This window comes from Postia placenta (genome assembly GCF_002117355.1).
Source record: "Postia placenta MAD-698-R-SB12 unplaced genomic scaffold POSPLAscaffold_1, whole genome shotgun sequence".
Taxonomy (NCBI): domain Eukaryota; kingdom Fungi; phylum Basidiomycota; class Agaricomycetes; order Polyporales; family Adustoporiaceae; genus Rhodonia; species Rhodonia placenta.
Genome location: NW_020169832.1, coordinates 4,204,093 through 4,229,707, shown reverse-complemented (window position 1 = coordinate 4,229,707; position 25,615 = coordinate 4,204,093). Strand labels below are relative to the sequence as shown.

At 51.1% G+C, this 25,615-nt stretch overlaps 8 protein-coding genes across 8 annotated transcripts; 3 read left to right on the top strand and 5 right to left on the bottom strand.

The window, feature by feature from the left end:
- Positions 1–3,802: 3,802 nt before the first annotated feature.
- On the bottom strand, positions 3,803–4,955 carry POSPLADRAFT_1129210 (hypothetical protein; the record flags this gene model as incomplete). Its single annotated transcript, XM_024483820.1, has 4 exons — positions 3,803–4,174; positions 4,197–4,234; positions 4,473–4,661; positions 4,880–4,955. 4 exons carry the CDS (start codon positions 4,953–4,955, stop codon positions 3,803–3,805), a joined length of 675 nt encoding a protein of 224 aa, XP_024345006.1.
- Positions 4,956–7,003: 2,048 nt separating this feature from the next.
- On the bottom strand, positions 7,004–7,396 carry POSPLADRAFT_1030989 (hypothetical protein; the record flags this gene model as incomplete). Its single annotated transcript, XM_024476757.1, has 3 exons — positions 7,004–7,075; positions 7,112–7,204; positions 7,256–7,396. The coding sequence occupies 3 exons, from the start codon at positions 7,394–7,396 to the stop codon at positions 7,004–7,006; spliced, it is 306 nt and encodes a 101-aa protein (XP_024345005.1).
- A 293-nt stretch (positions 7,397–7,689) lies between these two features.
- Positions 7,690–9,588, top strand: POSPLADRAFT_1043319 (hypothetical protein; the record flags this gene model as incomplete). Its single annotated transcript, XM_024478279.1, has 6 exons — positions 7,690–7,768; positions 8,024–8,111; positions 8,905–8,947; positions 9,010–9,138; positions 9,405–9,478; positions 9,501–9,588. 6 exons carry the CDS (start codon positions 7,690–7,692, stop codon positions 9,586–9,588), a joined length of 501 nt encoding a protein of 166 aa, XP_024345004.1.
- Positions 9,589–10,535: 947 nt separating this feature from the next.
- POSPLADRAFT_1127780 (hypothetical protein) lies at positions 10,536–13,105 on the bottom strand (the record flags this gene model as incomplete). The annotated part of the gene is made up of 7 exons (XM_024483664.1): positions 10,536–10,854; positions 11,117–11,132; positions 11,195–11,314; positions 11,411–11,412; positions 12,504–12,590; positions 12,843–12,874; positions 13,028–13,105. Coding segments are annotated over 7 exons (654 nt in total), but the record flags the coding sequence as incomplete, so codon positions are not given.
- On the bottom strand, positions 13,062–13,769 carry POSPLADRAFT_1038339 (hypothetical protein). Its single transcript, XM_024477372.1, has 4 exons — positions 13,597–13,769; positions 13,446–13,535; positions 13,168–13,378; positions 13,062–13,112 (listed from the first exon to the last, which is right to left on the bottom strand). Exon 3 carries the CDS (start codon positions 13,373–13,375, stop codon positions 13,205–13,207), a length of 171 nt encoding a protein of 56 aa, XP_024345002.1. The 5' UTR covers positions 13,376–13,378; positions 13,446–13,535; positions 13,597–13,769; the 3' UTR covers positions 13,062–13,112; positions 13,168–13,204.
- Positions 13,770–14,945: 1,176 nt separating this feature from the next.
- POSPLADRAFT_1127056 (hypothetical protein) lies at positions 14,946–16,897 on the bottom strand (the record flags this gene model as incomplete). The annotated part of the gene is made up of 10 exons (XM_024483586.1): positions 14,946–15,053; positions 15,077–15,189; positions 15,244–15,313; positions 15,379–15,565; positions 15,650–15,702; positions 15,751–16,107; positions 16,168–16,286; positions 16,341–16,413; positions 16,478–16,788; positions 16,843–16,897. The coding sequence occupies 10 exons, from the start codon at positions 16,895–16,897 to the stop codon at positions 14,946–14,948; spliced, it is 1,446 nt and encodes a 481-aa protein (XP_024345001.1).
- Positions 16,898–18,203: 1,306 nt separating this feature from the next.
- POSPLADRAFT_1130309 (hypothetical protein) lies at positions 18,204–20,007 on the top strand (the record flags this gene model as incomplete). The annotated part of the gene is made up of 4 exons (XM_024483940.1): positions 18,204–18,937; positions 19,049–19,124; positions 19,378–19,406; positions 19,530–20,007. 4 exons carry the CDS (start codon positions 18,204–18,206, stop codon positions 20,005–20,007), a joined length of 1,317 nt encoding a protein of 438 aa, XP_024345000.1.
- Positions 19,979–23,399, top strand: POSPLADRAFT_1129803 (hypothetical protein; the record flags this gene model as incomplete). Its single annotated transcript, XM_024483882.1, has 12 exons — positions 19,979–20,099; positions 20,155–20,243; positions 20,293–20,766; positions 20,832–20,924; positions 21,477–21,542; positions 22,013–22,040; positions 22,354–22,376; positions 22,538–22,573; positions 22,624–22,659; positions 22,695–22,842; positions 22,998–23,085; positions 23,306–23,399. The coding sequence occupies 12 exons, from the start codon at positions 19,979–19,981 to the stop codon at positions 23,397–23,399; spliced, it is 1,296 nt and encodes a 431-aa protein (XP_024344999.1).
- Between the last annotated feature and the right edge of the window lie 2,216 nt (positions 23,400–25,615).

Genomic DNA, 25,615 nt, shown 5'->3' with positions numbered 1-25,615 from the left:
CCATCAGATCGGCGATGAGGACGATAACACCGATCAGGTGGTTCTCAAGCCAGAGCGCTTCCGCATTGCCTCCGCCAGGCGCGGTCATGCCTCGGTGATGGCCGATCAGTTGCTTCTGAAGCGCATCAGGGAATGTTCGGAGAAGGATCGGGAGGTGGCCGAGGCACTTGAAAAAGTACAGGACCTCGGGCCGCCCCGGCTGCAAAGGGGTTTTGAGGAGTGGAATGCCGAACAAGGGCTTCTGCTGTTCCGCGGGTGTGTGTACGTCCCAAAGAACGCGGAGCTCCGGCGGGATATAGTCAAGATCCACCATGACTCACCGATCGCCGGTCATGGTGGTCGTGCCAAAACCCTGGAGCTCGTATTGCGGAACTACTGGTGGCCTGGGATGTCTAAATTTGTCAATGAGTACGTCAGCACCTGCGACGTGTGCAATCGTACCAAGACATTTCCCGCCAAACCCCAGGGTCCGCTGAAGCCGAATGAGATCCCCGAGCACCCATGGCAGATCATCACGACTGATATGATCGTCGGCTTGCCAAAATCTGATGGGTTTGACTCGATCCTGGTTACCGCCGACCGCTTTACCAAGCAGGTCCACTTCTCAGCCTGTCATGAGACCCTGATGGCAGAAGGTGCGGTAGACCTGTACATCCACGATGTGTTCAAGCATCATGGGGCCCCAGCCAAGGTCATATCAGACCGAGGTCCCCAGTTCGCTTCGAAATATCTCCATGCGGTGTACAAGGGGCTAGGGATCGAGCCGGCGCTGTCTACAGTGTTTCACCCTCAGACAGACGGCCAGACCGAGCGCTGGAATCAGGAGATCGAGCAGTACCTGCGTGCTTTCACAAACCACAGGCAGGATGATTGTGCAAAGCAGTTGCCGCTCGCGGAATTCGCACTGAACAACCGAGTTCACTCCGCGACCGGGCACTCCCCTTTCTTCCTGCATCAAGGGTACAATCCTGAGATCCAAGTGCGGATCAATCCGATGTCTGCGATGCCTGCAGCCGCTGATCGGCTCAAGATCCTGAAGGAGATTCGCGATGACACGCGCTCTGCGCTCGAGCTGTCAGCCGAGCGCATGAAGGTGTACTACGACAAGCACGTGCAGGAGGCACCGGTCTTCGCACCGGGGGACAAGGTCTGGCTTGACACTTGGAACCTTAAGCTGAAATAGCCGAGCAAGAAGCTCAGTCCCAAGCGCCTCGGACCATATGCCGTGCGGCGGAAGCTCGGAGACTTGGATTATAAATTAGTCCTGCCGAAGTCGGTGCCGGTGCACCTGGTGTTCCATGTCTCCTTGCTGAGCGAGTACACGCGTAGTGATATCCCGGGCCGGGAGCTGGAGGAGCCGCCTGCGATCGAGGTTGAGGGCGACAAGGAGTATGAGGTTGAGCGGATCAAGGATTCGAGGATCTTCCGGCGTCAGTTGCAGTACCTCATCAAGTGGAAGGGTTATGACGGCTCGCACACGTCATGGGAACCGGCGCGCAATGTTGCCAATGCACCAGCCCTCATAGCCGACTTCCACTGGAAGAACCCAAATGCCCCTCGTCGTCTCAATGCTGCTGTATTTGGTGGTCTCAACTTCCAGCTGATGCCTTCGCCGCTGACTGAAGCACGATGCCGCTCCGGGTGGAAGATGGGCAAGGGCGCCTTGCATGAGGTCATGCGCCGTTGAGGGGGGGGTAATGTCACGAGTTGGCATGGCGCCTAGCCGTTTTTTAATTTTTCCTTTTTGCGGGCTCGAACCCGCGACCTCTGTACTACTTGCCTGATATGGACACATCATATCTACTGTACAATTAGATTAGATAGGACGACAGTGCGCGGCACAGCTCGGGCTCCGCTGACACAGCCGCTCTGACTCACCGGCCCCCGGGGCCGCATCAGCATGCTGTGCACAGACCAGCTGCGCACGGACCAGCGCGCACAGCCTCCCCTAAACTTCCCCTGTATATAAGCCAGCCTCTGCTGCCCTAGGGACCTCAGTTTCAACCTCTTGTCCCTAGGTCAGTAAGCTCATGTATTACTTACCTACTTACCAATGCTAACTTATCTTGTCCCTAGCCTTAGGTTTGAGCTTCGCTCACCATCGCTTCGGTGCGATCCAGTCGAACGCCCCCAGCACTTAGGTTTTCCCCTGTCGCTTGACCTCAAGTCGCGAAATAGATGTTTTAATCTATTAGGAGCAGTAGTTATGAGGTATTGCGCCAATAGTCAGATTAGTGGGGCAGTTTTAGATTACAAGGCGAATATGTCTATCTTATACATAATTAGCATGGGAGGGTTTCCCTGATTGCAGGAGATAGTAGGATTTGAAATGAATGCAAAAAGGCGGTACAATGAGACAGCCATGAGATCTGAGTCCAAATATATGTGTGTGTGTGTGTCCTGAGGTACAGATTTCCACATCTGAAATTTGAATCATGTCGCAAGGCAGTGTAGCAGATGTTGCATAACCTGTTATTGACTGAAGGGGGCAGAATCCGCAGTGCATTCAGGATTTCCCGATTGAACAGATTGAATAGACAATGCAATCAATGGTTGGACATGGTAGCCTACTGGTCATGCCGTTGAATGACCATCCATCAGATTCTTGACAAAAAAAATGACCTTCCGGAAAATTCTTAAGTGGTGTTGTAGTGGGGGTTTTGTGCTCGTGGGATCGGAACCCGGGTGTTGTCAACGTTAGTACAGCCTCCTCGTGGACTGAGAGTTCGGGATCAGATTAGATAGAATAGCCCCAGCGCTAGCTGGGACTGGAAGGAGCGAATCGCGAAGAGAGGATCGCGTACCTGGAGGATTTCGTAGACTTTGAGGAGGAGCGAGAGCGTCGCCAAGGATCCAGCAAAGGTTCGAATATTAGATTAAGAGAATTGTGAATTGCGCGTGGTTCGCTGGCTCGTACGGGCCCATTTCCTCTCCATATATACCCGCAACCTAGAAACCGTCACATGAAGTAGTCGAGTACATGAGCATCAGTCGTGGTGTGCCGGGAAAGAACAATACCGTCGCTCAGCTTCATGCGATCGCGGGCTACGTTCGGGGAGTCAGCGTGACGATTCTCGACTCTATTTACGAACGCGTTGCCCCCCAACAAGCGGAGGAGGCATGATCACGCGCTCGACCCTACGTCCCGCGTGCAATCCGCGTCGCTCGGGCTGTCCAGGACGAAGGTTACAGGAGTGAAGAGAAGAAGAAAAGAATGAACAAGCTATCTTCTGCCGACCTGCACGCCTCACGCGCGTGTCTTATCTTATTGTCCTTGGTCTTCGCACGCTGTGCCGGCTCCTACGTGAGGTGCGATGCGTCTTCGTCCGGTTGTAGAGTACGAGGTGAAGAGATTGAGATGGTGTGAGGAGGTCGGGGTAGTCTAGCGATGGAGACTGAGACGGAGCGATCATGGTTCCGAACACGAAGCGCGCGACCCGCGCTTGCAAGTCATCTTCCTGCGGATTTTGCCAGTGAACCACTTGGCCCTACCACAGCGGAAAGACTAACCAATTCAAGCACGGTTGGCCCGCCTACATTGCATTCCTTAGATCGTACCACATGAACGGCATGGGTCCAAAAGACGAGCCCAGGTTTATATCTCCACACACGCTACAATTGTTTGTGCTTTCCGCCGCAGCTAGGTTTACAGAGACCCCAACGCAATAGAACATTGTCCCAATATATCAGTATGGATCATCGGAACTAGTCGACCCTCGGAAGGCAACGATTCCAACAAATAGAGAAGCAAAGCAAAACAAGCATGCACGATAGGATTGAAGTATATCGCGACGTGTGTGGCTTACGCTGAAGGGGACCGCTGTCCGCCTGTCGCGTAATCGCCCATTTCAATCCCATCCTCATCTTCTTTGGGTACCTGTGCCTCTTCTCCGCCTCCTGAGTTCAAGTCACCATTGTTGTCATCGAGATTGGGGAAAGCATCCACAAGGCTATCCTCTGCAGAGCGATTGATGATGTCCGAGACAAACTCTGCACTTGAGAGCCACGGCTGTGGGGAAGAGTTTCCCTGCGAATCGACGAAGGACAAAGATTGGGAGCTGAATGCCTGTGTTGAGCGTTCTGCAGCCTCGCGGATGCAGATGAGGAAGCGTGAGATGAGGATACTCGTCATCCTATAAGATGCAGGGGTTGATGTGTCACCAGATACCTCAAACTATGCATGAGAATGCACGCACACTGTAATCAAGCTTGTTATATTCACTATACTTGAGGACTAGAGTGACCAACTCAGTATGGGTAGTTAATTTCATGTGTACAGCCACGCACACTACTGATACTAATTGTGTCCTCAATCAGGTCCACAACGTTGAGCAGCGAGATGATGCTGTACATAACGTAAGTGCCATCATCCATAAATATATGCTTTCCTTCTCACACAAAATACAAGGTACCTGCAATCACGGACCATGAGCTGCTACAGTATATTGCCGCACATTTCAAGTAGTACTCACCATCCCGGAACATGACGGTCGTGAGGTTAGGCCTTGCAGTCCATATATCTCGTACCAGTTGTGTTCTGACGGAGCTCGTACGGCTTATGTAGTACCATGTTGCTACAATTACCAGGATGTCCGAGACGACCACTGATCCACGTGTAATGATCATGACTATACAAGGAGTAAGGGTGTCAACAAGTATATCTAGACATATGGGAAGAAACAACTCACCCCTGTGAACATTATTCAGCGTGTAAAACACGAATTGGTCAATGAAATATGCATACACATCCAATATGGCATTGGAGCCTGACACGATACTCATACATCCAAGTTGAGGAATGACAACCAATGTATCTTGGGTCAAGACCCACTTTGAGACTCCTACGTTAGTTGCAAACACCTGATCATACGCATTGTACTGACTATGTTAGTGCCTACAGGCACCATACCGAAGAGCCAGATTGGAAATACCCAACGCCAATTGTGTCCGCTCATAGCATGTACGCGCAAGGCGGCTACCACTTCAAGGTAGGGTGAGAAGGGCCCGTGGGACTAGAAGTGAGCTGCTTACATGGAAATATGCCAAAATTGACGAGAGCTACCGTATTATGAATATAGTTAGAAGACACACAGCTTGTAGGATGAATAATTCATAAAGAATGATAACCTGACACAAGGAGACCGACCTCTAATTGACAATGCACACCGTCAGTATGAGGTCCACATGTCACAAAGTATATGCTCCATACTTGCGTAGTATCCTCTGGAAGGGGCATGTTTGTAATGATAGTGCCAGTGATAGCGAGCCAATTGATGGCAGAGAGTAGTGTCGCAATGGATCTTCGCGCCCACAGACGCCGTAGATCATGTGGCAAGTTCAGGGCGACATAGTAGATCAGGAGGGCTAGAAAATGATCATTGCTGGAGCATTGGATAGGCAATGGAGGTACTAACCAGTACATGCATAATCGAGACAATTCGCTTGAAAGCTGCACCATGGCATGGATGTCAGTACTACAGAATTCGATAGGCGTGATGCTTTCCACTTGCGTGGCTTCCAGAATGTCTTCAATGACCTGCCCCGATGGTGTGCCCGACATCGTCTGATGAGTGAAGGGAATATGATTCGAAGTAGCCACGAGAAGGTTTCACAATGAGACAGACACGAGATCTCAGTGCATATATATGTTCTGAGGACGGACTTCTGCCTCCGAGCAAAGCAGTGAAATACTTGTCACGCGACTATGTTCGGCTAGAAGTTGCAGAATCTGCAGTGCACTCAGGGTCTCTCAGTTGAGAGGATCAAACATGTAGACCATGAAATCGATGAGTTCCCATGGTAGCCTACTAGTCGTGCCCTTGAGTGGCCGCCCATCAGACCGACGACGCGACGACCTCCCAGCAACTCCCTCAACACAAGGAGAGCATTTCTGAAGTTGAAGATGATCACCAGCACATCTGTTGATCTACTCATGCGCATGTATTTGTCGCAACCTGTCTGCTTCTGCTTCCCGATAACGGTATTTTATATCAAGATGCATTCGAAGAAGTGTAGTCTAAGCTCACCTCATGCGCAGACTCACGCAAATAGTTGCACGAGCAATGATTCCACTCCTGATGGCTGAACACCATACATCTGGGTTGCGAGTCGTTGCAGATCGAGCTAATTCTAAGAGCATGGTGGGCCCTGCTGATGGGTCAGGATGTCGTCGAAGGAAGGTGACCAAGACCGGACGAAGTACGGCGGCCAGGCGAATCGAGGTGACAAACATAGCAATAAACTCGCAAGACGTCGCAACGGACGTCCTGTTTCTTTGAGATTGCGTTTTCATGATTCTCCGAGGGCTGATTTGTGTCTTCTGTGCCTGCCGCTAGTAAGTGGTCCTCGATGGCGATCAACTGTGCACTCACAACGAGGTCCCTCATACACAATCTGTATGCCCCAAAGCCTACGCTGTCAGCTCATGAAAACACGAGGTTGTTGAATATAATAGCGACACATACACCATCACTCAACATCGGAAACTAGGGATGGTGGGATACCGCAACTGAGCCGAGACAAAACGACGAGCTAGTAGCTCACTGATTCCAATCACAACCGGACGGTATTGATCATTTTTGACAGCAATCATCTGTTCCGGACCGTGGCAGTGTTCAATTACGGTGCGAAGTATTACAGATGCTTGCGTGATTGACTTATCGTCTTCGAGTAACAGCCATTGATTGCAACAGATGCGCATTTGATGCACTGTCTGGAGATGAAGTCAGCGGGTATCAATTTTGACGGACAGCTTACACAACGATGCAGCAAGCGGACACATTTCACATTGCTGATTCCAAATATCTGACGCGAATCAATATAAGAAACATGCAGTGCAATGACCGGGCTCGAAGCTGCTTTCATTATAACGAGATAGTCCGCGTTGTGCATCCGAGCCTCATACCGTCTCATTAGCCCAAACTATATGCACGTTGAAGGGATATCCGGGAGATGTATGTCCATAAAGGAATAGTAACACATATGCAGAGAAGTCGGTCATAAATCAGCTGTTCCTAGACGCCGCGCCTCCGGACGTGTTGTTCACAAGGACGTAGTGCATAAACGAGTGTCTCCGCTATGCCGCCTGTTGAAAATCAGGCAGTGTACTCACCGAAGTGATTCGTTCTCCTCGACGACGGCCATGCTCCGTAGATACATCCTCGGCAGGGTGTTTTGTCGGGATCGCAGGCTCCTGAGCACTAGTCTAGAATAGAATCACAATAGACGTTGGGGGAAACAGGTGTGCGTACGGTACATTCTTGATCTCTTCAGTGTGAGCCTGTATAGCGAGAGATGAGGTCATGATTCCGGGTGTCCTGCTACCAGTCCGCAAGGGATCTTGACGTGGAACGCCCGCTGGGACCCGATAAGCGATCTTTCCCCCAGGAGTAGGCATTGAGCATAATGTAGAGATGGAGTATAAACATGAACTACGTCTACCAAAGTTATACCTAATTTTAGACTACAGCGTGCACGGAACCTCAAGCCCAGGCCACGTCTTACCAGAGACAGACCAAACACTGCATTGAGCGAGCGAGCGACTGGAGAAGCATCAGTTTCACAAGGAATGATCCAGACTATATGCCACTTATATGAGGTCTGCCACAAGCAGCGTCTTTCATTTCGCATCGAATACATAGAACACAAATATGATCTCCCACTGTAAACCCTAGCGCAGGGCTGTCCACAATGATTCCCACGCTCCGACGTAGGGCGCCTTTTTCTAGCCTTTTTCCAGCCTTGCGCACCGTCGTCGCGTCGTCGCGTCGTGGATATGGGCACAAGTCCACAGACGGCGACAGCGACCTCTGCACGACAGTCCATGGCATTCCAATCCGTTGCGCCCCCAGAATGCTCCCAATTTCTCTCACAATATCTTACTGCACAATGAGCCTGCACAATTGTTCTCCTCCTTCCGACATGCCAAATCGCTGAACGCTGCGGGCCGTCCAAGATGCTCAGGACCGGTCGCGCTGCGTCTCTCAGTATCCTCACACTGGCCTTCTGCCTTCTAATACTACAGCAACGTGGGATGACGCGCTAACGGAGACGCAGGGCCGGGCATGCTCGGAGGCTGCCAAGGACAAGGAAACGGTTCACGCTATCCAAGGGTGAGTACTATTGTCTTTTACATGCTCCCTATTCCTGTGTACAAGCTTGATCCTATATGTTCCTTCTTGAATGACCACGGGTCGTCGCAAGCCTCCTTTCATCCACCTGAACATATCGCTACTCGGGTTATCTCACGCTGGCATCCACTCGTTCGTTCGCGCAGCGCGAGTGTCTCCAATATTATAGAGTCGTCACTCACGCGGAAGGCCAGCCACTTACTAGCACTAGTCGTCCACGACTGCAGAAGCCTGTGTTCATCGCGTTCATAATCGTGAGCGGCTTGAACGCATTGATCATCGCTGCTGTACGCGTTGTATCCCGATCAGCTGCTGGGATATTCCCTATCTCCCTAAGGCGTCTTCATATGACAGCTCGGTCTGGTATAAGTTTCACCTTCCGAGACCGTACTGGTAACGGGGAAGTGAGAGCGTGCATCGCTCGTTGATGCATTGTGGGTACCGGGTATTCATACATGTTCGAACCTGCCTACTCGCTGACGGCTGGTCAAGACCGGCGCCCATAGCTCGATTGCAATTACCGTCCCCATCTCGAGTTGATAGGCAGGGACGCAATTGCATCAGGCACATCGGTTGATGGAAGTATGCACCCGGTAACTTCTTCCATGAGTGTGTTCGTGATCTGCAGCTAATTCCCCGTTTTCATACAGTGTATGCGGTGTTGCCCTCTTGCTGGGTTCACTACTATGTTCGCCGCATGTATTCTCTCTCCCTATCTCTGAAACTGTTAGCTCAAATACTGTTGCTACTGTATTTCTTGCGGACACTGAAATAGGGGAGTCAATCCGGACTCTAGCGCGTTCCTGACGATCGCACCGGTCTACCTACAGAACACCCATACGTTCTTCCCCGAACAACCCCGGCGTGACGCACTCATCAGGCCGCTGTCCTCTTCATATATCTGACTGTCGATCTCTTGTATTTCGGTGCGGTCGTCCGACTGGATCCTTCAGCAAAAGGACATACGGCGGATGGGCATACGGGCTATCAAACACGCCGTGTTCCGAATGTAGACGACTCGAGCGCGATCGCGGGGGCCCATTATTGTATGGGAGGATGAGCGCATTGGAGTAATTCGAGGGCATGCTAGTCGCTGGTGGGATAAACGCCGCTGACGAATACCGTGTGGTACGCCCTATTTCTATAACGCGCGTCATTGTCGGCTAAGGCGTTTTCGAACGGCGTGACCTTCGGGATGCTGGGACCCGTGCACGAGCGCTACTACTACGCGGTGGCTGATGTCGTGGTTCTTCCTTCTTTCGTACTGTTCTGAAGTCTTCCGGTGGCGTCCCGCTACTAGGGCAGTGGAGCTGTCGAGTACGTGTCCTTTATACATACTTACAAAGATTGTGATTCTGCATGGTACTTTAGAGCACTGACGAACCCTCGTGCAGCAATGGCAATATCTGGAACCGGTCTCATCGCGGTGCGCTATATCGAGCAAGCGAGTCTACAATGAGTGTCAGACACGTGTGATGGAGTTCCGTGACAGCACATAGGGCAACCAAGGCTAGTATCGTGTGCGCGAGAACCATCGTCGATATGTCGAGCGATAGCACCATGCGCGGGATGCAAACGAGTTAGAGCCTGCCTTGTATTTACTTAGGCCACCAATCGTCATACGTCCATTGGCCGTTTTCGCTGTGTCATGTTAGGATGAGCAGTTATTAATGGATCCACTCCCTACGAAACACGCCTCGAGCGGTGCCCCGATGGTCCAACTCATGGGTGCGCCACTCGTCCACTCACCGCCGCTCCCCTTTTTGTTCCCCTGTTATTCACACGACGTTCAACACATAGTGCGTCGTGTATTATCATTCAGTCCCGCTTGCATCGTATCTTGTGGACATTCATACGTGCACTCACTGAAAATTGGACAGAACATGCAGCCTGCCCAACTTTCTGGAAAGAGGATCCAAAGACATGCGAAGTATACGGGAAAATGAACGTGCAGAGTGTTGACACGATCGGTTGGTTCCCGTATTATATTGCGACGAGAACACAAAGCTGCAGCTGCCATACATCGAGGCGCGTGTACGCTATATATCAATCGTCGATGCTTCCCTCTCCTGAATTGAATGGCCATGAACATGGCGCACATACAACGCACGTTCAGAGCAGCGTGTTGGCTGAGTTTGAAATCTGTGCGGGATGACTGACGGGCGTGCTGATCATTACAAACGTCTTGAAGACATACCGATTTACGCCCGCGATTGCCTTACTGCGGCAGCTCGGCTTGTGAGCCAATTGCTACAAGCTTTGAACTAAGGCTGCGGGAGTTTGTTTGAAATAAGGCTGCGGGAGTTTGCCCATGAACAAGAAGTAGATATAAATAGGACAGCGCGCGATATTGCAAGTACCTGATCGTCGAGAATGGGAAATGAACGGCAACATTGAGGAATGTCGTCAGGACATGCATTTATCGACGACATGGATAGCGGTTGCGAATTCCTCTAGCTCTATTCCATCATTGCTCTCCTCAATTGCGTTATCTTCAGCTCTCGGATCCATGTCGTCTTCAAGATCAAATAAAGCATATGCGTCATTATCTCCTCCAGATGCGCTGGCGATGTCGGCGAACTCTAAGCTGGATAGCCAAGGCCGTGGGCCAGAGTTGCCTTGCGAGTCGATGAAGGACAGGGACTGGGAGCTGAATCCCCGTATTGGGTATTCTGCGGCTTCGCGGATGCAGGTGAGGAAGTGGGAAATCGAGATGCTCATCATCCTGGGACAGATTCAAGATTCTTGTGAGTAGATAATAGCGCCTATCGCTCATGAGATACAAACACTGTAATGATGACTGTTATATACCCCATGTCGATTTGAAGCTAGAGCGACTGTGTCACTATGGGTCATCAATTATTTGTAGATCAGCACGCACAGGGTTGCTGATGAGATATAATACAAGGTCAATGAGATTAAGTAGAGAGATTGTGCTGTGCCGGAAGTGAGTGCTGTACTCCAAGGAGCCATACTTCCCTACTTACACGAAGTACAAAATACCTGCAATCACGCAGCGTGAGCGATTACGGTGTACAATGTCACAGATTCCGGCTAGTACTCACCATCGCAAAACAGGACGGTTGTGAGACCGGGCCTTGCAGCCCAAACACCACGTACCAGCTGTTCTGCTACGGAGCTTGTACGGCTAAGGTAATACCATGTTGCCGCAACTAAGAGGATATCTGAGAGTAGTACAGATGCACGAGTAGCAACTGCCACTACATCAGAAGTGGGGAGATCAACAAGGGAATATAAACACACGGGAGAAGACGACTCACTCCTGTGAACATTAACCAGTGTGTAAAACGTGGAATAGTCAGTAGAATATACATACGCATCATATTTGGCTCTAGAGATTGATACGATGCTCACACATCCAAGTTGAGGAGTGACAAGCCATGTCTCTTGGGCCAGGAGCCACTATGATACTTCTGCTTGAGTCATAAGCATTTTAATATACTCAAGGCACTGACCCCGTTAGTGCCCACGGGCACCATACCTAGGAGCCAAACCGGCAATACCCAGCGCCAGCTGCCCCCGCTCACGGCATGTACACGCAGGGCGGCTACCACTTCAGAAATAGAATGAGGATGGCTGGGAGAATGGGAATTGCATTGCTTACATGGAGATATGGAAAGATTGACGAGGATTACCACCTCACTGGCATAGTCGTGAGATGCACATCTTGTGGAATAAATGATCTGTCAAGAATAGTATTCCGATATGTAGAAGCCAACCTCTGATTGAATTCACGTCGTCAATACAAGCCATTAAAGAATGAATGCTCCATACTTGTGCAGTATTAGATGGAAGGGGCAAGAGTATAATGATGTAACCAGTGATAGCGAGCCAGTTAATGGCAGAGAGTAGTGTTGCAATCGATCTTCGCCCCCACATAAGTCGTACACCATGTGGCAAGTTCAGGGCAACATAATATATCAGGAGAGCTGAAAGAATGAACACTTCTGAAGCATCAGATAAGTGACAGAGGTACTGACTAGCGCATGCATAATTGATACAAGTGGTTTGAAAGCTACACCATGGTGTGGATGTAAGCCCTACAGAGTTCGATAGATGCGATGAATTTCACTTGCCCCGATTCCAGAGAATCTTCAACGGCCTGCTGTTCTGGCAGCTGTCCTAACATCTCCCGCTAACTGACTGCAGGTAGAGGCAAAGAAGTGCTAGGAATGAGAAGTTAGCAACCCATATATATGTTTAGTACAGACTTCTGTGGTTGACGTACGTAGAAAGGTGGTGGAAGCTATGTGGCGCAGCTTGTGATTAGCCGATGCAAAGCAAGGCCTGCGGTGTGTTTAAAATCGATCAGTGTCCGTGGTAGCATACTGGTTACACTGAACAGTCGCTCACCACATAAATTGTGATGATTCATTACCACAATCTTGATAATCTTGATGGGTGGACCTCTTGAGCACAGTGGAATCACCAAATGTCCCCCTGCAGACACATCCGATCGTCGAAGCATATACTAGAATCAGTCGCCGCCCACTGCATGTTTGCCTCTCGGCAATAGCGAGTCATCACACTGTAAAACGATGAAGAAATGTAGTGTGTGCCATTTCTGCTGTAGGTGGGAGCCCAGAGGACTCACTGCTAGTCACAATAGCCTTAGCTAACATTGATGATCTAGCCCTCTGCTATTTCACGAGTGACATGCTGCAACACGACCAGTAAAGGTAATAGACATACCTTCCGTACGCAAGTACGGGTGTCCCGCTTCTCTGTGATCACAATGTTGTGGCCTCATCCAAATCTGCAAAGGTCGGGCTGTTGCCACCTGATAGTAGCTCCTACACCATCATGCAATGTCGAAAAGGCGCGGATACCTGTATATGGAGCTTGACCTGAGGCGAACAGACAAGCCAATGATTCACCGCATTTATCGGATCCAGAGTGTTGATCATTTCTTCACAGCGACCGTACATCCCGGAGACATGGACTGTGGTGTTACTACATCAGCTCCCAGTACAGCTCTGAATGACAGTTAACGAAAGATACAGCCTTGTTAGCTCACTTGGACATGATTCATTGAGGTACGCCCGTTCCGCGAGCTAGGCTCGCAGTGTTGAACCACGACAGACGATGTACATCATGATGCGGCCCGTGCCTTGATCTGCCTTTTCGATAATGAGATGGATCGCAGTGTGCACCGGACCTTCGGTCTTCGCGCTTTGTGTCCGTGCCCGCTGTACAGCCCAGCATCTATATACGTACAGAAACATTCTCTTTGTAGTGAACGTACGCACATGAGTTAGGAACCGCGAGACGCAGAGGACAAAGTAGGTATCCTACCTGCTGATCTTGTCTTGCTCAGGCCGTCGATTCGTGAGCCACGGTGTCTGTGTCTGATATACCGCTTTTTAACGTTCAGAAGGTGCTATTCTGCTTACCAGAAGGAGACACTTAATATGACGCATGCCATGTGGGTGTACTCTGTCATTACCTCCTTGTCATAGCACGTAGCTTCAGAAGGACATGATGATCCGCGGGAGACCTCGGACCCGAACAGAACACGTACGATCCATCCTTACTCGTACATGAAAAAGCCTTTGAATCTCATAACACAGTCTGAAGCTGCAAGACTTGTTGAATGTGAAGCATACGACGTGACAGTGTTTTTGCTTGAACGGGTAGGGAAGGACGCCGCTGACATGAACGTGTAACCCTAGCCTAGGGCTGTTGGTTTCTCACGCTTGACGCGCCAATGAACGCACGACCCTCAACCTCCCTCTTTCTACTGCACGACGTTCTGTCTTACATGGCCTCAAGCGAGATAAGTCGTCCCACTGTAGGTGGAACAAGACAATACAAGCACGGCGATGCCGCATCTTAAACCACACGGCCCTGCCAACCCGAGTCACCTGTAAATCTACCATCTATGGAGACAGCTCGCTTGGCGCTGCAACACTTCGCATGATCTGTTTGTCTTCCCAACTCCTCTGATCTACTATAGTAAGTGTCGACTGTAATTTACAACATCCTCGCCATGCGTCCGACCTGATGTTAGATCTCTGACGGGATGCAACGTCACTCATGCGCAAGTTTCGCGATGTAACCTCGTACTAATCCTTCTCTAGTAAATTGCACCACTCGCACCCGAGTGTCGTACATGATGCGATGGATTGTTGAAGGATTAGGATCTGAGTTATACTAGCCTCAAATCAGCAAATGACATTAATGAAAAGATGGCGTACTGTAACGGGGTGTATAAAATGCAACCGGCATCTCATGGTGTTGACGAGTAGCGATATGATTAGATTACTTCTCAAACATGGGAAGGAAAAATGCATGGATAATTGTACCATGAGCTACATAATGGAGCATAGAGGGTTAGTCATGAAAGGGCATATTTCTCGTGTTCGAACTGGTCATAGAACCACATAAATACTAATAATCACTCTCGGACTAGCTTCAACTGAATAACACGTGAATTCCTTGGCTCCGCCTAGGATTCACATCCGTTATGGTGAGAATATGAATCAAGTATAGCCAACGCACCGATTGAAACAGCTAGTCAAAAAGAGACATCTTGGGAGGCAGGTTGCACGCTTCCATCGACCGGCATGTCGGCTGTCCATCGTCGAAAGAGTCTTGTCATGCCATTGAGAACGCCGATCGCTTTATAGTGGACTTTGTGGCATTTGTAGAAGGCGTCTAGGGCCTTTGCAAAGCCATTTGGTCCACCCTTCGACAGTACCAACCCCGCATTGTATATGAAAAATTGGGGAGGGACGCGGGATTCTACCCAGCCTACGGGTTTGAAATCCCTAGGAAACGCAGCATTCCTTTTTGTCACGAGAAGGTCGCAATGAGCAACGACACAGTATCTATAGAGGGGCGCATTGGAGACTTCAAATAGTTCGTCGAGGGGCTGAATAGCATCGTGAGCAAGATACCAGTCTGGGTCATGTCTTTGTACTCACCAAGCCCCCATCTATGGGTACAATATCTTGTTCGAGATAATCATCAATAATTTGAGGCTCGGGCACGAACATGAGATGCCCCTTGTCCCACAAGCAGTGAATATCGGCTCGTACTATGTGGGGTATGGGTCAGGGCTACGCCGACAAGCCGGGACATATATACTTACGCAGTAAAATATTGAAGTGCGAATTGATGTCGAAATCCACCAACCCCCACCATGCTGCCAGTAGCCTACACTACATGCGCAGCCGTATCCGCATCAGGGTCGCACGAATGTGACCAAGGACTATTGGTGACTTACAGTATCGCTTTTGGTGCTCCGTGCAACGACATGCCAACATTGGATTGACTTGTCATCTTGAAGGCTCAACAGGCACCGTGACCCAGTAAGCGCCAACTGGGCGGCATCTGATTTCAGATTGCTAACACATGGCTCGCCTTCGGGCTTGTGGGCATTCAACTTGGAGCTTGTGTCTTGATTCAAACCTCTTGGACCCATAAGAGCTGTTGCGCCACACGAAGACTATCAAGTAAGTCCATGTAACATGACAAGGCAAGGCTCAACGACGTACATTTGGGGCGTTGGGGGGTCATTGGTTCGCGTGTTGGAATCATTACCGGAAGACTACGAGCGCCATGAGCGATTGCGTTGCTACGAAACAAGTGTGCTCACTGACTTAGGTGCTTCCTGCTTCATTTTCAGCTGTGCCTTCCGGGGTGGTGGCGTAGTCCACAAGCCAGACAATGTCAGGACGTCCTCCACAACGCCGGATGCATTGACTTCGAGATTCAGTCTCTTGCAGAATGCCGTCAGCGCCTTCACCCAAATCTCTTTGTCCTCCTTGAACTTCATGGCCGCGTTCAATACCATGAAGTGCGGCTTAGCATGGGACCGGATGATCCCAACCTTGTCAAATCTGTAGCTAAACTCTTGACGGATCGGAGAGTTGTCTGGAGGAGGACGTGCACCGGCCACAAGGTCTGGGTGAGGGGTCACCCAGTACTCGTGGATCTTGTTTTCATCGATAGCCTATACGCATTGTGGCGACGACTCGGATCATTCTTAGATTATCAGGCTGCAGCGACTCACTTCCAGAACCTTGTGCCTACCACCATCCTCCCATTTGCGCAGATATTCCTTCGTCACGCCAGGCATTGGCATGACCACAATGTCTCCACGATCCCACAATACATGCAGATCAGCACGAACTATATGCAAGTCAGCCCACAGGTATCTGCGTGCCTTCTGGAGGGAAGACGCACGAAAAGCCGCATTGTGGCTGGAATCTACATTAAGCCCTCCTTCAATGCCCCACCACCACTCCAGAGGCGTGAGCTATGTATGTGTGTATGTACACCGTCAGAGACATCGCATCCGCGTAGGAGCCACTTCAACTTACCACATGCGGCTTTGTGGCCCGTGGTAACACATGACAATGTTGAATGGATTTGTCCTTGAAACCCGATATGATGCAGGCACCTTCGTTCTGAGACTTCTTGACCGCTCGCTGTCGTGCATCCTCCTTGATGCAGACCTTGCGTTTCACTCTCCGTTTTGGAGTGGCATCCACGGGCGTGTCTTCTCGCGACAAAGCACACTCGTCTCCGTCGTCTGTTACATCTCTTTTCCGTTTCCCATGATTGGGCTCAGGCTTGGGCTCATGCTCGGGCTCGTGCACATAGCGAGCGACAGTGGACTTATTGTAATCAACTGTGGCCATGCCACGGTCAGGGCGAAGCCAGCGGTAGAAACGAGGACTCATACCTTTCTTAGAATGTTTGAGTCTATCAGATCGTCTCAATCCCGGGATATCCACCATGGCTAGGGAATCTGCGGAGATGAACTTGAGGTTGGAGGTGAAGAAAAAGACGGAGAGTGTGAGTGGCTCGAGCGGCTTTGGCTGAGTTCATATTATGGTGTAAAGCGCGTAACCACAGGCCACACGAGCCATTGTATTCCAAGTTGGATCTTGTGGTCATCGTCGACGCGGGTCAGTGACTGGCGACCTCCCGCATATTACCTAATCTACATGGTCTGTGCGAGGCGAGTCCTGGAGTTGTAATATCGGGGGCACCGTCTGAGGCGCGGGAGCCGTGCCCCGCTGATCGAAGGGACACACTTCGTCAAGATCGCATAGGGAAGCACGCTTGTCGATTGCTAAATCGGAATGGCACAGTCAGTTTGCGGAAGACTCGACACAAAGGCACGAAATTCACCTAGGACATGTTGAACGACTTCACTGGCGCGACGCATCCCCAGGGGAAATTTTTGTGTCCGCCTCAAAACCACGTTCTCGCCGCAAGAAGAAAAACCGGGCGACAGTAAACGGAACTGCTCAGAGAGTAGATCGTGACATCGACAACAAAGCTACAGTTATTGTTGAGACATTCCAGAAGGAAACTGGGATTAACACGGCATGCCTCCCGTGTCTGCTAGAAGATACGAGCATCTCCGACACAGAATGCAGCTTCTACCTACATCATGTACATATCACAGGCCTCATTGAATAGATCTGGATGGATTCTCATGACGCGCACGAGAGGTTAGAAACGATTGACCTCACACTGCAAGCGTTTGACATATATTGGGGATTTTTCCCAAGGTGGTGCGTAACAGTCTATACCGAGAAAGCGGCGATTGCAGACTTTACGACACCCGAGTCATGTGGAGATGAATCTGCTCGTGGAGGACATTCTGCATCAATGGAACAAATGAGTAAAAAGATAAACACAGCGACGCAGTGTCCCGTAATGGGAAAGACCTACGCCTCTGCAGGAGTCCAATGCGACCATTCCTGAAATACAAACCAGACCGCAGAGACAAGACGAGCGCACCCGACCTGCATGTCAACTGTGAAGCAATCGAAGATGCTGGATTCGGTGTATCACCAGGCTCACGGGGTTCACAAGGCTCACAAAGACCTATACGACTGCATAGAAGTGGTGTGCGCACCCGAGTAAGCCCAAATGCACTGTCCAGTAGATCGACTACACCAGGCGTGCTTGGTGTCGGGGATCTCCGAGAGTGGCGCTGACTAAGCAGCCTCTAAAGGCGCTGGTGGCGCACGCTGTTCGCGCTACGCCATCGTCACTACTTTGCTGAACTCGCGATATAGTAGACGCAATATGAACGCAAAAATGAATGGCCTTAACATCCTTATTCTTGATATGTTCCATACGCGCGCTGCTGAGCATCCCCTACGCGAAAGTACTCCTGCGCTTTCGGACGACACTGGCAGCTCCTCTTCACGCGAAAGCTCTCCGCCGGCTACACCCGTCTCTGGACTCAGCCGTGCACCATCTATCTCGTTTGAAGACAATTCTAAGCATATACTTGCTTCCGACGACACAGATATCAGAATCGTCGAACCAGACACGGACTCCTCGCCACCAGAAGATATCACCCGTTCGCTGAAACGGAGACGGTTGGCGGACACTAGGGCTGATGGATTTCACGCAGAGAGAGCGCTGCTGCCTGATACCTCGAACGACGTGACCCAAGCCGATGACGGCGCGTCCTTCGGTCTTGAGCATATACCCATCAGCGACTGCACAGGTGTCGGGGACGTTAAGCTAGATGCGGTGGACCTGTCGCTAGAATACGTCTTCCGTTCGTTGAAACGGAAGCGATGCGCGGATACGAGCACTGATGACGCTTGTGCAAAGAGGCCGCGGACGTCTGGCACTTCGAGCGACGTAACCAAGGCCGAGGACTGCGCTTCATTCGGTCTTGGACATATGCTCGTTCGCGAGTGTACGAAGATCATGGTCGCCGAGCCAGATGCGACTCCTGCGGTTGCCCCCGATATTTCCCTACACGCTCCGTTCGAAGCCATCGCTCGCCCGCCGAAGCGAAAACGGTGTGCAGACACGACGACCGATGAGGTCCGTGTTAAGAGAAGGCGGTTGTCTGACAGTCCGTGCGACGCGTCAAAGCTCAAATGTGGGGTTCCTTACGGACCTCACCTTAGATGCATGATTACCGGCTGCGTGTCTGTTGAGGTGGAGGCGTGCTATATCCTGCCTCCCGACACGCCTCAACCGTTGGTGAGTAGGGCGAATACTACTTCGACCTCGCAGCTGACAAGGCAGCTTTGTAGGGTGGTTGCACGACGCTCCGCATGCCTATTGGCTCTAATGCCGTCTGTTGTAGCACGCCTGTAAACATCATATTCCGTGGGTACTTGTTCATCTCCCGCCCGTTTTCCCTTCTCTTACAACCCACATGCAGTTCGACATGATCTCCGTATACTATGGGAAACGAACCGCCTGCTGATGATACCCCATCCCGACCATATAGACCACCCCGATACCCGCCCTGTATGTATCGTACGTCCCCTCAGGTGGTCGCCGCACTCACAGTCAAATAGGCCTACAAATACTACATCGTCGCAGAGGATGAGCACCTTTCAGACTCGTGCACCCCCAGACATTATACCATGACACCTCCAGTCGCGACGGCTTGCAGCCCGTATCGCTCGTTGGGATGGCACGACCTGAGTGCAAATTGCATCTCATGACAACTCGAGTGGGCCGTGAATTCATGAAGCAACCGCTCCACTACGAGCATCATCTTCTCAAGGACGCGCTTGCGCATATACCCACTATCACGCCCATCCACCCAGATGTGGTCGAGCCGGTCTTCTCCCACATCAGACGCGACTCACCAGTTGAAGGCATCTCCCGCCTGCCGAAGCGGAAACGGAGCCCGGACACGGAGGCTTTTGAAGTCCCTGCCAAGAGAATGCGCACGTCCGGCACTGCTCGCAACGTGACAAAGGTCGAGGACGGCATTCCTTTCGGACCTCACCCGAGGTGCATGATCACCGGATGCGTGTCTGCTGACGTAGAGGCGTGTTATATCCTGCCTCCCGACATGCCTCAGCTATTGGTGAGCAGACATGACTGCTATTCCGGCTTTTGTGGCTGACAAAGTGAATCGGAAGATGGACTACATTACATCCAACATGCGTACCAACTACAACGCCCTCCGTTGTCACATACCTGCGAATATAATATTCCGTGCGTGTTTCGCAACGTTCTCTCCGCCCTTTGCCGCCTCACATACTGCATGCAGTTCGACGCGATCTCCGAGAACTTTGGGAGACGAATCGCTTATTGATGATACCCCATCCTAATCACTTGGAGAAGCTTGAGCATGGCATTGTATGTATTTATGCCCTCTTGGCCAATCACCGTGCTTATGGTGATACAGATATACAAATATTGCGTCATCGTAGAGGACGAACACCCTCCAGACTCATGTACAACCATGGGTCAATCCATAACACCTTCCATCATGACGGCTCCTTGCTCATATCGATCGCTCGGATGGCATGAGCTGAATGCCAATCTCCGTCTGATGATGTTTCGAGCTGGTCAGAAATTGAGCAAGCGACCACTGCACTACCAACATGTCTTGCGGGAAGTACTACCAAACAAGGAAGTCAACCATGCATACAGCATAGTCTGGCGGTATGGGTCGTGGACTGACCCCCTGTCTCGCGAGATGGTGGCCGACAGGCGGTTGTGGGCAACGGGCGAGCTCTCAGCCTGCCCTGATGGTTACTACGACTGGCCCGAGAAGCAGTACTGTTCTCCCTTGTTGGATGACGACACTGTCCGCTTTCCTCGCCCATTTCGGCCAATCGTCTCAGGGATTAAGAGGAAACGTTCTGGCGACACCAGCGTGGGCATACTACACTGCGGAGAAATTTGCGCAACGCGAAGTCAGCATTCGTCAGTGGTGTCTAGATTGCGATCACGCTCGAGACGAGTGGACAATGGAACCGCCTGCGGAACCTGAGGACACAGCGATACTCGCTTATCGACAGGAGGAAGCCGGAGGTGTGCAGTCCGTTGTGCAAAGACTTTGGCTGTCGGAACGCCATTTCTCCACGTACGCTCTCTCGTAGATCTGGAAGTGAACATTTGACTAACGTTCTCTTATCCAAACTAAAATGTTCTACAGACACGGTCCCGAGTTTTGACACCTAGCCCCGTATCTCATTCTGTCACCGCGTGCGCTCCCTCGCCAGGTCTTGAACATTCAGAATGTCCTGTTGGAGCACCTTGTCGACCCGACTGGAGCTTCTATGATCACATGGACTTACAAGCGCAAATGGACTAATCCTGGCATCCCTAATTCTCATTAATGAGCCAGATGTATTTCCGGACCGTGCGTGGTCATTGTCGGCAGGGGTGCGAGCAATACGGCCGGGTCGAGGAGCATTGCGGTGTCTCATTTTCCGACAATGCTCGTGGCTCTCGAGCTATCGTCTGCATCTCCGGGCCTCCTTCTAGTGGCCATGGACATTATATGCCGGGTGTTTGCGAGACGACACACGGCGTCCATTAGGCATCAGTCTATACCGCCTTACTTCCCATGCAAACATCTAGTATGTTGAACCTGCGTTCATCTTGTTCCGCTTACTGACGTTTGGCACACAAGTCCTAGTTCCTCAGGTAAGTATTCCCTCACAAGATGGCTGAACGCGGTGTTACCGCCAAACATCAAGTCTTGACTTACTTTGCTTACGGAACCCGGGTATGCCTGGCATACTCAAGCGGATGAGCTGTGCTGAATGACAATTGTTAGCAGCAGCATGACATACAACGCGAACTCATGAGACGATATACCCGTATGTGCAAGCGGCAGCAATCCGATGCTAGTGACTGGCCGGAAGAAATTTTAGTTCCTACGTGGACGAGCCCGACATCGGCTTTTCATACGGCAATCTGCTTGTGTTCAACCAGTAGGAAGCGGCAGCGGATCTGTGAAATCCAAGAGCATGTGCCGTCGATGCCTATCGTTCCTGCGAATTATCCTCTCCGGCTCTCGATTCCGCAGCTATAAGTGGCCGGCTCTGAGCCTTAGACAGTAATTCTTTTCTCTGCTGTCATGGCGAAGCATGGTAGCTGGTACCGCTTTGCAGAAATGGTGGCCTCTGTGGCTCAGCCTTCGTAAGTGGTGCTACCCAACGAGGCGCTTCGAAGTATCTCACAAACGACAGGCAACGTTTTTGAGAGAATTCTCCAGCATTATGTATGATGCACCCGCCAATCCCACTACGGACTGACGGTACTGTCTTTCATATGCACCTGATACTTTATCTCAGATGAGGTTTATGATGTGTTGCTGCGATACCCAAAACACATATTCTACAGTCAGAACAATCCGTCCGTGACTCCTCGCGATACGCATCACTCGATTCATCCTGACAGCCGCCTCCGGTACCCACTCGTGTCCTCATCAGCAATCGCATTTATAATTCAGTCGTAAGCTGCGGCGGAGTTGAGGTAAGAGTCGCATCTGACGGTTTACATACGCGTCTCCTGACTCAGTTCCACGGCTCAAAGTACAGCTTTGAGCTGCAGCTCAACCCAAATGTGATGCTGCATTCATATTCCCGCCCTTGGGCGATCGCGGCTGAGTGCGCAGCTTCCGGTCGAACTTGTAGTCCGTCCTCGTCATTATCCTATGCGCGAGCAATGCTGTAAGTTGGTTCCTTGACCACGGCCTACAAACCGCTGATCTTGTCTCCAGGACTGTCACCTCCATCAATTTAGTGTCCTCTCAGTCGTAAGTCCAGGTTCTCTCTGTGACCTCATGATTAGATTGATCTCGTGACCGGACCAGCAGACCACCTTGGGACACAGAACAGTGACGAATCGTTCCAGATACCATCCGTGAATGATGCGCCCATATACACAAGTATTCTGGCATTGTCTCCCTGTATAAAGAGCGATGATTTTGTGATTCCGGGTGCGCACGAAACTTCAAGCCTCGCCCCCACCATAGGCGATCCTAAATGCTACTAGCTAGAGAAACATCAGCTGCACAAGGAATGACTTAGACTATGCGCCACCTGCATGAGACATGCCACAAGTAGCGTCTGTTATTTCTCATCAAACATGTAGGACACGAGTATGATCGCCCATTGCGCAGCGTAGGGCTGTCCACAAGGATTCTCACGCTCAGCTACAGGGCGCCTTTCCCTGGTCCTCGGTTCGTCATTGCGTCATTGTGTCATGGAGACGGGTCGCGAGTCCATGGCTCCCCGATCTGTTTCGCTCCCAACTCTGATTCTTACTATAATCTGTGCACTCCCGGCGGCCGCAATTCTCCTGTCGTGCCAAATCGCTGAATGCTGCGGGCCATCCATAATGCTCAGGAGCGGTTGCGCTGCGCCTCTCAGTATCCCCCGCACTGGTCTTTAGCCTGCTAGTACTACAGCAATGCAGGATGATGCGCTCATGGAGACGGAGGACAGTGTATGCTTGGAGGCCGCCAAGGACAAGGAGACGGTTGGCGACTTCTAAGGGTGAGTACTGTTGTCTTTTTCATACTCACATTCCTGTTTACAAGCTCGATTTCATATGTTTTTTCTTGCGCGACCATGGGTTCCCACTCAAATTACCTAACACTGGCATCCGCCCGTTCGTGAATAGCGGATGAGATCAATATTGTAGGTTCATCACTCACGCAGACGGCGGACTACTCACTAGCACCAGTCGCCGGCGACTGCAGAAGCCTGCGTTCATAGCGTTCACGATAACGGTATGCGGCTTCAGTGCGTTGATCATTGTTTTGTATGCGCTGGATCCTGATTTGCTGCTGGAGTATCTCCCATTCCCGTCCCCACATGATAGCTGTGTCTGGCAGTTGGCTCGCCTTCAGAGGCCGTATAGGTAGATGAGAGCGTGCCTCGTTCGTCGGTGCATTGTGTATCGGGTGTTTATACATTGTTCGACCCCGCCTACTCGCTGACGGTTGGTCAAGACCTGCGGATCGTTGGTGTTAGGCAAGAACGCGACTGCTTGAGGTACACCGGTTGATGGAAGTATGTGCCCAGTAACTTGTTCCATTTGTGTGTTCGTGATCCGGGACTACTCGTCGCATATACACTCTCTCGCTCCATCTCTAAAACTGTTGGCTCGAATGCCCTTGCGAAGAGCGGAGACTGGGATATATATCCTGACTCTTGCGCATTTTCCATGGTCATACCCTCCTACCCATAGAACGTCCATACGTTCTCCGCCGAACGACCCCTGCTTGACGCGCCCATCAAACTGCTGGCCTCCCCTCGCGTCAGGTCGTCGACCTCATGCACCTCTGCTCAGTCGTCCGACTGGAACGTTTGGCACCAGGCTGCGCGGCGGACGGGACCATAGGCTGTCAAGTCCGTCATGTACCCATATGTGGACGTGCTCGGGTGCTACCTCAAGGTGCCCAGGATATCTAGTGCGTCAAGGTCTCCCCGGGAACAATGTGAGTGCGTACCGGCCCTTGGTGGTATGTGCACCGCTGATGGATCCTGCGTTATTGTGTCGCTGTTGGCGAAGACGTCATCGAGCTGTTTCATCTGTGGGGCATACAAGCGTTCTTACGGGATACCGGATATGGTGGTCCATTACCTCACTTTGGTGCGGCCCAGGGCGCTTAAAAAACCGACGAGACATCATGGGGCGCCCATGGATAGTGTTGCGCATGTGAGAAGCATCGTCTATGTTTCGAGCGAAGTGACATGCATAGCCTGCGCGATGAGCATATCCTGGACGCAAACGCGCAATAATATGCGCGGACATCCATGTACAAGCCGACGCATCCGCCCTTTCATCACTATTGAGTTTTATCATGATGACCCTCAATCTTTTTTCTGTTCTATATGTTCGGAGAGGCAATTACTAATGCATTCACTCCACAGCCCGGACTCCAGATCGCAAAGCCCGCCTCGATCAACCCTCTCTCGCGTGTGCCCAGTACTCGCACTCTTCAACTGGCTGCCGCTCTCTAATCCAATCCACTGTCCCCAAATGGTACGCGTCTCATTAAGTGGCCCTACTTTTACAACATCTCGATTTTATCCTACCCACTTTGGTACAGCCAGATAGCCTAGGTCATGACATATCTTGTGAATTGATCCGAACGCTCACGCTCGCGGTTAAGCTCTAAACAGAGAATAAGCGCACATCGACGTGACCGTCGGTTTTGCCTAGACTCCTTATCCGTTGAAACGTTGACAGCCAGTCAGAACGTTAGTGCTGGGCCCCTGTCAGAAACACGGCTTAACAGTGTCAGCATTGGGGCTGAGGAAGAGTTTTGCCAGAGGGTCAACGATAAGGGAGGACAACTGCGACTTGCCTATCCATATGAACAGCATGCACGGCAGCACACACGTGCCAATGTATATAATCGGTCCCCGTAGTGTATTGCGACAAAAGCGCAACAGACCTGCAGCTGTCATTCATCGATTCGAATGCACGCGTGCTTCATGGTTTGAGCGACATTCTTGGCCTTGAAAGACCCCGCCAACGTTGAGCATAACTTACTTATCTTGGGCCATGCGGATTCGAAGGACTCAGTTTGACATCTGCGCAGAAGAATGATCAGGCTCGCTAGGCGGCACAGTTGTCTTGAGGACACCCCTCATTGCCTGTGAGCACATCTCCGTGATGGCTGCTATGGTGAGCTACTGAGGACACATCTCGAACTCGAATCGTGGGGCATGGCCCATGAAAACAGACTGAATAAATAG

Coding starts and splice junctions, on each gene's coding strand:
- POSPLADRAFT_1038339 (XM_024477372.1), bottom strand. CDS start 13,375: ATGTTTCTGTACGTATATAGATGCTGGGCTGTACAGCGGGCACGGACA.